General features: G+C 33.2%; 1 protein-coding gene and 1 long non-coding RNA gene across 2 annotated transcripts; one reads left to right on the forward strand and one right to left on the reverse strand.

The window, feature by feature from the left end:
• The first annotated feature begins 3568 nt into the window (after positions 1-3568).
• LOC144543760 (uncharacterized) lies at positions 3569-5677 on the forward strand. Its single transcript, XR_013508060.1, has 2 exons — positions 3569-4013; positions 5421-5677. It is a non-coding gene; the product is annotated as an uncharacterized LOC144543760 (long non-coding RNA).
• Positions 5678-6839: 1162 nt separating this feature from the next.
• LOC144543848 (uncharacterized) lies at positions 6840-8176 on the reverse strand. Its single transcript, XM_078292290.1, has 4 exons — positions 7878-8176; positions 7620-7681; positions 7418-7522; positions 6840-7180 (listed from the first exon to the last, which is right to left on the reverse strand). Exons 1-4 carry the CDS (start codon positions 8080-8082, stop codon positions 7043-7045), a joined length of 510 nt encoding a protein of 169 aa, XP_078148416.1. The 5' UTR covers positions 8083-8176; the 3' UTR covers positions 6840-7042.
• Positions 8177-10246: the final 2070 nt, after the last annotated feature.

The raw sequence follows: 10246 nt of genomic DNA on the forward strand, positions 1-10246 counted from the left end.
GTTACTATTTCACTAAACCGAGTTCGAGACCCGTCACTAGCGGAGTTGAGATCCGGGACCGAGATTGCGTCACTGACTCAAAAAATTTATAAAATTTTATATAAATGAATCTCCTGTAGAAAAATAAGATTAGTATTTCAAAACCATCGTTTAATTTAAATCGGAAAAGATGTCATGATAACTTCTAGCATGAAAAAATAGTACGATAATTTTCGATTCAGACTAAATGCCCAATTAATATCCCCAAGTCTCAATTAGATAAATTTAAATCTCCGATAAAAAAATGACTATTATTTTTTTGTCTTCAACGAAAACGGTAAAAGAAAAATTCTTTATCTGTTGGTGCCATGTTCAAATTAATTTAAAATTGAATCTATAATTAACTGATACCTCACAACTAAAATTGTTTATAGTGTGCACTTGATTCTTTTATTTTGACTTAGCTTGTTTTATCTGCGTTGTTATTAGTGTGGGAAAAATGGCACTGCGGAGCCAGCTCCGTTACGGAACGGTACGGCACGTGTTACTGTTTCGTACTGTGATCATTTGTATGCCGTGACCATCCCTTGTCATTTTGGTCATGGCATAGCACGCGAAAGATCCAGTCACGACACGGCACGGCACGTAATCACGCGAGTCACGTATAATTAGAACCATTAGGTCTTAATCAAATGGTGAAACATGAATAAACTTACTTAAATTATGAAAAATAGTTAAATGTGAGAAGCGTGATCGGTTACGTTTGGACAAGGCATGCAAATAGTCACGGCGTGACTCGCGTGCCGTGACCAACCTTTGACATTTTGGTCACGGCACGGCACGGATCACTGTTTACTTGATCATGTCACGGCATGAGACCAAAGTCATGGCGTGTTAGTCACGGCACGACACGTTTTTTCCACACTAGTTGTTATTGTGTCCCAATTTATGCTACTATAATTATTTACAAAAGATATTAGTAATTTTCTTCCTTAATTGGTAATTTATGTTTATTAAAGCGAGAAACGAGGACATATTAACAAAGTTTTGGTGATAAATAACAAATTTTATTGTTTCCATGGACAAATATTTAATATGGAAAATTCCGATGAGAAATGAGAAATTTTATAATTAATTCTTTGCCCCAGCAACATTATTTTTGTTGTTAAATTTCTGACAATCGATCACCCGCAACAGTGAAAATGTTGTTTAATTTCTTATTTTAAAGACAATGCAGAGGACAGATGAAAAATAATAATTTTCTCTTTTGTTTCCATAACAAGATAGTTGCATATAAATAAATAAAAAACACGTAATTATATTAGGATGAAATATGTAAATCAGTGCCTAGAAAATCAAATTATATCATTTTGTTATTTTATTGCGTTCTATTGTTATAATTTTAAATGTAACTCGTGTGTACAAGTTTTAAATACAAAAGTTTCTAATAAGTATAACATCAAGAAAAGCAAAAGCAACGTGATAGACATCGTATTAAATTCGATTTCATACAATAAATAATACAAGAGAGTCTCGATGCTTGATTATTTGAAATTAAATTTAAATTCTTTAAAACTTGACATACATTGCTACAAAATTATGATACTAAAAAAATCATATATATAGAGAGAAAAGATGTAGAGTAGAACTAGGGTGGAGTATGGCTAATATGACATTAGTGTCATTTCAGTCTATATAACATCAACTTCAAACCTATCAAATCAAGTTCAAATGGTGAATCCAAACTGATCTATTTCATTAGGTGTGCGTTTACATGTAAAATTTATAAGTTTTTGAGTTTATTTGATATCAAGTTAAGCAGTCAAATGTTTGAGTTTTTAAATTAATTTTAATACATTCATTTTTCAATTTTTTTGTCGCTTGATTTGATACTAAAATAACTTGAAAATATAAAAAGTTTGCATATAAACGCATCACTCATAAAGTAAATTAGTTTGAACTGTTTGGATTCACCATTTGAACTCGATTTGATAGGTTTTAGAGTTAGTGTTATATAGACTGAAATGACATTAATGTTATATTAGCCATACTCGGGTGTTCTTAAGTTCACCATGTTCCTTGGTGAACTCAAGTCTAAAATCTGTCAAAACGGCTTCAAATGACAAATTCAAACCGTTGAAACCCATCTACCTTACGAGTGATGCGTCTACATGTAAAACAAATTAATCTTGAAATTAATTTAATTTTTCATAGAGTCAAGTGGTCCAAAAAAACGTTCCAAAAATTAATTTATCAACCTTCTAATTTTGACCGCTTGACTTTTACTAATTTAATTCAAATGTTTAAAATTTTCACATGTAGACACATCACTTGTAAGATTAGGCGGGTTTCAACGATTTAAATTTGTCATTTGAAGTTGATTTGATGTGTTTTAAACTTAAATTCACCAAGGAACTTGGTGAATTTAAGAACACCCTAGTTCTACTCAAAGATGTACATCCTCTACTATAGTGAAAGAAAAAAAAAATAGATATTGCATTGGATATTTTACACGAGTTAAATTATCTCCATCAGGGAATATATATAAACATGGTTTAATTCAGTGTGATTTGAAACCAAAAATTATTTTAGTGGATAATATATATCTCTTTATAATATTTGAGAGAGAGAGAGTTTTTGTTGTATTAATTGTGTGAATTTAGTATGTATGAATTTATTTTGTAAACTATGTTTGTATGAATTTGAAAATTTAGTATTTTAGTATGTATAAATTTAGTTACAAACTTATAATTTATGATAGTTGACTTTATAATACATTATCTAATATATTTAGGCTTTTAGCCTACGAGCTGGTTCGGTTCGTTTGTTGTCAAAACAAGTGAGCCACGAATCACTTTTTTATCTCGGATTCAAATGTTGGCTCGCTCATGACTTGCTTATTGCTAAAACAAGCGAATCATGGACTTAGTCTAGTTCGGATCAAGCCGGCTCATTGCCAGCCCTACGTGGAATGCCTGCTGTTTTGTAAAATGCTCATTTTTACAAACAAAATAAATCTAATATTAAAGAGGAGGGTTCAAATGCCTCCATTTTTTGTGCCTCCATCATGCCTCCATTTTTAAAAACTTTAATAACTTAAAAGTTAAATCTTAAAATACAAAATAAAACCGTTGGATATGAACTATATCATTTGATCTATACACATGTAAAAAATTATGGCATTTCAACTTTGTTTTGATTGTCATCTTGAGCTTGTAAAAATGTATACAAATGTGGATAATTTCTAGACGTTGATTTTTCAACTTATTGATTCATATAAAAGCAAAATCAAAATGTGATAATTTTTTATGGGCATATAGAGAAAATAACATAGATTACGTCTAACGGTTTTATTTTAAAGTTTAAGTTTTAAACTTTAAATTATTTAAGTTTTTAAAAATAAAGACATAATGGAGCACAAAAAATGGAGGCATTTGAACCCTCCTCAGTATTAAATATGTTTTTTCACAACCTTCGTAGTCACCTTGGAATTCATTTACACTACGAACTTCACATTGCTCAAGGCCTATTAATTCTAATCTTCCATGGGCTAGAGGGTTAAAACACTGACACGCGCCTCTTTCACAGCCCATTTGCTATGGATCAAGAAAAGAAAGATCTCGAGAAAGAAAAGAATGAAGCCCAAGACACTCGGGCGCAACAGCCGAGCAGAGTACATTCCAAATCGAAACGCCCGACAACTGGAGATCGAGAGGAAGAGAGGAAGAGAGGAAGAGAGCGCAAATGAAGCAACAGGTAGGAGATGCGCTTCCTCAGCTGGAGCATCCGTTCGGCGACGAGGATGAGAGGCTGATTCGCCAACACCGCGATATGGCTTTCGTCGAGATAGAGGGGGAGGATGAGGACATCCCTGGCGTGGTTAACTCCGGATTCAGTGCCGAGATGATGGAGGTCGACGATAGAGACGACCCTGTTGATGTTCTCCTCGATCTTGATAAACATCTCCATCCCGTCGACTCCGACTTCTTCAACTCCTTCGCTGACGATTTCGACGACACCGACCTCTCCTGAAGGTAAGCTATCATTTCTGGTGTATTCTTTAAAATTTATCTTTCGTTTCTGCTAGTTTTCAGTGATTTATTCGTAGGATTAATAAAGAGAAAAAAGAATAGTAGGATAAATAAATTAAGCTGGTTAGTTCTAGGGTTTTGGTCGCATGCTTAGTAAAATAAACAACTATTGTTGAGTTTGATTTTACTTAATCTTGAAAATTACATAATTCTCTAGCTTTTAGTATTATTTTTGGCAGGAAGATTATATTTAATGGGTCTTGAGAGATTGTTTATATATCAGTGTTTACACTGACATCAGTAGGTCTGTCTCTGTTACCAACATAAATGACCTATTAGGCTGTAAATGCAAGGAACTAGCAAATTGGTCCTTTCATACAGGTGTCAACAGAGCTTTTTGAGTAAGCTTTTCATGTTTGTAATTTGTAGAATTGGGAAATTAGCATTATAAAACACAAAATTTTACCCACTACTGATAAATTACGCTTGTTTTGTCTGATTATTTGACTGTGCTGAAGTTAGAGTTTCATGTTTGTCATGATATTCGGGTGTAGCTTGTATTAACTTTAGTCCTCTTTTGAGGCAAATATTTGTTTGTGTCCTACCGAGATATGAAAATTTTGGATTTTAAGCTGTGCTGATGTACAAGAGTGCCTTCTTGTGGAATCCTACTTTGGATAGGTGTACTGATTTTTCCGTTGAACCGTATAAGATTTGAATTTCTAAACATTTGTTGTGATTTAAAAATAGAAGTGACTCTGTTGTCTTTTGATATAGTTCCTGTCAAGATCGTTCAATTGTCCTCTGAGATAGTTTGTTGAAATTTTAGAAGTGTCCACAATATAATCATTTTGATTTGTGGTTATGTTATAGGCAGTCTTGCTTCTTTTTTTCATATTGTCACATGTGCCTTTTTTGTGGAATTCTAGTACGACTGCTTGCTGACATAAGTCCAGTTTAATTCTTTCCTTCTTTCTCAGATTAGGTTTCATACCTTAAACGGGTGTGTCCTTGCAAAGTCAGAAATGTTGATAATAATTAATTCAGTTTTCAAATTCTTAAATGCTGAAAAGTTAGGAGTTCTGCAAGAATAGATTTATAGTTGCAATTTCAAAACTATCTATTTGTAATTGCTTATATGGTTGTTTATCCTAAGACCTTGCTGCAGGCAGGTTCCTATTTTGTGGTTTCACAGCTCTAAGGAAAAGCTTTAAGTGTAAAAATGTAAGAAAATGCCTGAATGTACCAAAGAAATAACGAGGAACAGTTTTTAAATAAAAATCATTCCATTTAATTATACTGTGGTGGTATCATCTTGTTTGAATATTTAAAAATATGATCAGATACATTGATTTTATATTAGCTCGGTTGGTACTCAGTTTCCTAACTCATTTCTTTGTATGGATGCAGGTTTGGATGGTACTTGTCTCCAAAATTAGCTATCTAGGTAAAGGACAAGTCAATGATGGTTTCATTTTCATCTCTTTTTCAAAAGACTAGGTGATGTTTTACTGGTGGCTTCTGTGTATCAATTTAATTGGTTGAATATGTTTTTTAGGCTTAAAAGAAATGTCTACTGGATCTATGTACGGTCAAACTATGAACCAATTTGGTGATGGGATCATATAAATATATTTAGTGATAGTCAAGTTTTATGTGCTTTAGTTGTATATTATCAAATCATTGCATTGTTTCATCAGCGTCTTATGTCTTTTTATTTTATTTCGGCCAAGAGAAAAATCATAATTAAAATCTGGAGCCACAGAAAGTATCATATCATTATTCAAATTTATTGTGCATTAACCTTCAGACTTTATCTTTTGTTGACGTGCTTTGTTTTTTCTTTTATTTTCTGGTACTTGTTAGTTGTTACCCAGCCTCTTTGTTATTTTGAGTACAGATTATCATTATCATTTTTTTTTCTTTGTGAAAATTCTCCGATTGTTTTAGTAGCTCTTGAGAGCGCTAAAGCTCAATGTTGTTTTTCCTATTGCACAGAGTCAGGAGCTCTTTTGTATGTCACAGTTCGCATTACACATAGTTTTCTTGCTTTTTTGTTCTTTTGTTTTTCTTTCAATCCCAGAAGCAACGAAAGGGTTGTTTTTTGTGTTGGCAAGGGACCATGTGTCCATGTACCTTTCTTAAGAAATGATTCAGACGACGGAATTCACAGTATTGCAAATTCCTCACTGAAAGGTTTTTTCCTTTATTACCATAAATAATATTAACCAATTGAAATAAAAAGGCATGAGATAGTAACGCCTTCATGGCCTCATCTTAAGCTCTCCTTAAAACCTCAACCATGAAATAAGATCAGAGTTAATTCACACGCAAGTCTTATTGGAAGCAGAGAAGGAGAGGAAAAGAGTAAATTAATAATGAGATTTCAAGGGGTTGAATTGCGTCGCCAGATTTCACATGGATAGTACATGCTTGGCAAGATTTTAATTGCCACAGTAACATGACTCTTTTACTATATTGCTCATCTGCGCCTGAGAAAATAAAACCCGCCTACGGGCAAGATAACTAAAAAAAATAACAGCTGTGCCTTATAATAGTTAGCTTCTGACAAAAGCAAAAGGTTGTTCGCTTTCAATATCTGTATTTTGTTTTTGGCATTTCAAATCTTTGAGTTCAAAATATATCAAATCCTAATTAGGGTTCTAAGTGGCAAAGTTTTGTAAATTAGAAGAACAATTTGATTTTTTATGATCTTTCTTAGATGAATTCTCATTGAGAAAAAATGTTCTCTGATCATGAAAATGTAATTTTCAAATATTTTTTAATTCATTCTACTGAAATGTACTGGATTCTCATCAAAATCATTTCGATCAGAGGGTATGAATCAATGAAATATCAAGAAGGTAAACAATTTTGCCAATGCATTTTAGGCCTCATTCCCAACTCCCAAGTCACATCTAGGTAGATGGCTATCACCTAATCTCAATTTAAACCTCCTCAAATCTTAAGAAAACAAATTCTATCATCACAGTTATGTCAAAAACTTAGGCACAAATATCATACTGACAGCTTCATTTGTATTTCTCCATTATACGCCTGGCTTCTTCTGCCGGATCTTCACTTGACGCGGTTTTGCTACCGCCGCTGCCTCCTGAGCCATCGTCAGAATTAAATGCAATGAATACGAAATATATTACCGCCATCATACCCTGCTCAAAACAAACAAAAAGAACAATTCATGAGAATTTATTTTATACATGGTACATGCACAAAAAAGAAAAAAACAATTGTACATGTCACGACTATCATGCAAATTGGCTCAACTGCTCAACTGATCATAAGCTTGGAGCAGAAATGACATTATTATTTCAATAACAGTGAATTTTCATGTAAAAAGCCTCTTAATAAGTGCTGTCAAGAAATATAGAAGGTATATGGTCTCTTACCAACACAAAAAATGCTGTGGAAAGGAAGGATTTGAGAAGAAAAACAGTTGAAAAGACAGCAAGGACAGCCACACCTATTCTGGCAATTGGTCTCGGAACCGATTCCTGAAATCAACCACATCCATTGCATTACTAATAGAAAAAATTCTGTAACAGAGGTTATGAGCACAGTGAAAGGGAAATAGTAAAGAACTGCACATACTGGTACGAAGTTAGTTCCTGTCTCGATCACATCCTTTCCAATTGTGTATGCCTTCTGAACAACTGATATTACATTTAACAAACAAAGAATAAAGTAATATTTCAGCTCAATCTATTAATTCAGATGGGCACCTTTTCCTAGAGCTTAATTTCACAAATAAGAACAGGTATCATCTTTGCTAGAGGTAATTCACAGCATAATTTTCTCAGTAGGGGAAATTTATCAAACAGTTGGTGTGCCATTGGTTAAGAGAGAGACCTTTGACGAAGTTGGATTGGGCAGCGACGACAGGAGAGCGAATTGTCCTCGAGGAATGCAAAGCAACAGATGGATATTGTGAAAGGAACGAAGGAATCCTTGCGAAAGGAGAAGAGAGAGGAGTAGGTCGGTTGACCTTAGAGGAGAGAGCAAGGAGAAGCGGTCGAACGGTGGCGCCGCCGGTGATTGCGGCGGCGGAGGCCATAATTGATAGTACAGAGAGGGATTAGAGGAGAAGAACCGAAGGAATTGGGAAGCTGTGAAAAGATGAAGCGTTACCAGTTTATTATTTTTCCTTTAATTAGTTTTTTGTATTTAATAAATGTAGAAAGTTAAAATCTAATTTTCAGAAAAATATTGAATGAATTTCGAAAATTTGGCAAAAAAAATTTGATTGAATTTTTAGTTGAATAAAATAAGAAATGAAAAATAAACCAAGTGTAGAAATTTAATTTATAAAGGTCCAAAATTTGGTCTTGCGTAGGAATTTTTTTTTGTTCGAATTAGAAACTTATTTCTCACCTTTCCAGCTATTAATTTTTTTTATTATCTTTTAGACAAATAATTATATTTACTAAAACTTTGTTTGGACGGAGAGTGGAGGAAGAGAGGAGAGGTGAAGAAATATAGAAGGAAATGAAATAGAAGAAAGAAAAATTAACATATTTAATTTTTTTGTGTTTAAATAATGAAAAGTTTAAATTTGTGGTTTTAATAATTAAAATTGAGATACACTGAACTAGGGCTGGCAAAAAAATTCGTAGTTCGTGATTCGATTCGGGTTTGATTCGAGTTTAATTCGATTCGAAATGGGTTCAAATTGAAATGAACCAAACCAGGTTCGGTTCGAAATTAATTCAATCCAAACTCAAACCTAGCCTGGTTCGATCGAAATGGGTTCGGTTACTTTTATGGTTCGAATCTCATAATAACATCGGCCGTCCATTTACCTGATAAAATTAAAATCCAAGATAGAGAGTCATAATTTAACTTAGCCGACACTTCCTCGCTCTCAAATCTCAATAACCTAGTTCTCTCTCCACCTCTCTCTAACTCCCTCTAACTCTAAAATCTAGCCGACGCTCTCGGCGACTGGCTGTCACTCCTCTCTCCGGCCTAGATGTCTCTCCTCCGGTCGTCTCTCATAGTTCATACCAGGAAAGCCGTCTCTGATGTATTTTTTCATGAACAATTTTTCAACTTAAAAACACTCATTTTATAGTTCATATCGGTAAAAGGAAGCTATGTGAATTTTGTCCCGCGAGAAAAAATTAATGTATAAACTACCAGTATAACTAGGGCTGCTAAAAAATAATTTAGTTCGTGATTCGATTCGGGTTCGATTCGAAAAATGTGTAGTTCGCAATTAATTCGATTCGAAATGGGTTCGGTTCGAAACGAATCAAACCAGGTTCAGTTCGAAATTAATTCAAACGAAACTCAAACCTAGGGTAAGTTCGGTTCGGTTCGGTTCGATTCGTTGCCACCCCTACACCGAACTATTAGTTCTATGCTTGAGAAGTGAGAACTGGACATATATTGTACTTGTACATCATAGACAAAAGGTAGAAAATCGTATAGACCTTTCTAAAATCTCAAAATTACATAGTTCTCACACTAAATGTACAAATATCATACTTAATGCTTCCAAAAAAAAATGTGTACCATTCTAAAACAGTGACAGTACATGATTTTCTCCCCAAACATTTAAATATGATTATACTTCTTAAACATAAAACATATTGTATGTAGCCTTTTAAAACCAATAAACTATGCTCTAAAAAAAATTAAAAAAATATATATATATTTCTACTCCAAAACTTTCCATCTGTTTTTCATCTAGTATTGCTAAACAATAAAGAAATGTAAAGACCAAATAGTAAATAAATTAAAAATAGAACTTGCAATGCTTAATTTTCAAATTTTGTGTTCAAGATTGATAAAAGTATGAAGGCGGGGTATTATTTTGTACCTGGTTTAATGCAGTTTTATTGTGCATAACATTGTCAAATGAAAGAGAAAGAATGAGCGAGGGAGGGGATAGAGGTATGGTATTTTTTTTATTTTCATTTAGGATGAGAGTGAAAGTAAAAAGATAATCTGATATGAAACATTTTATGTTTAAAGTATTAAGATGGAGTTTATTATTTTTTTTACAAGGGAACAATATATAGTTTTAGATTTTATAAGGTTAAAAGCGAGTATCTTCAAATTTAGAGGGTAATATATTTTGTTAATTTTGGAGAAAGAAATGTAGTATTGAAGTTTAAAAAGAATAACCGTGAGATTTTACACGTTTTAGAAGGAAAAATATACTATTAATGATTTCGGAAGAAGAAATAGGTGAAATCTGTATACTTTTAGGAGGG

Source organism: Carex rostrata, chromosome 25 (assembly GCF_964058835.1).
Source record: "Carex rostrata chromosome 25, lpCarRost1.2, whole genome shotgun sequence".
Lineage (NCBI taxonomy): Eukaryota > Viridiplantae > Streptophyta > Magnoliopsida > Poales > Cyperaceae > Carex > Carex rostrata.

What these genes read in the sequence shown, in the direction of transcription:
- LOC144543848 (XM_078292290.1), bottom strand. Translation starts at nt 8,082, where the DNA reads ATGGCCTCCGCCGCCGCAATCACCGGCGGCGCCACCGTTCGACCGCTT. An exon ending in CCAATCCAACTTCGTCAAAG is followed by an intron (nt 7,682 to 7,877) that starts GTCTCTCTCTTA and finishes ATGTAATATCAG; the next exon opens with TTGTTCAGAAGGCATACACA. An exon ending in CCACAGCATTTTTTGTGTTG is followed by an intron (nt 7,181 to 7,417) that starts GTAAGAGACCAT and finishes TGTTTTGAGCAG; the next exon opens with GGTATGATGGCGGTAATATA.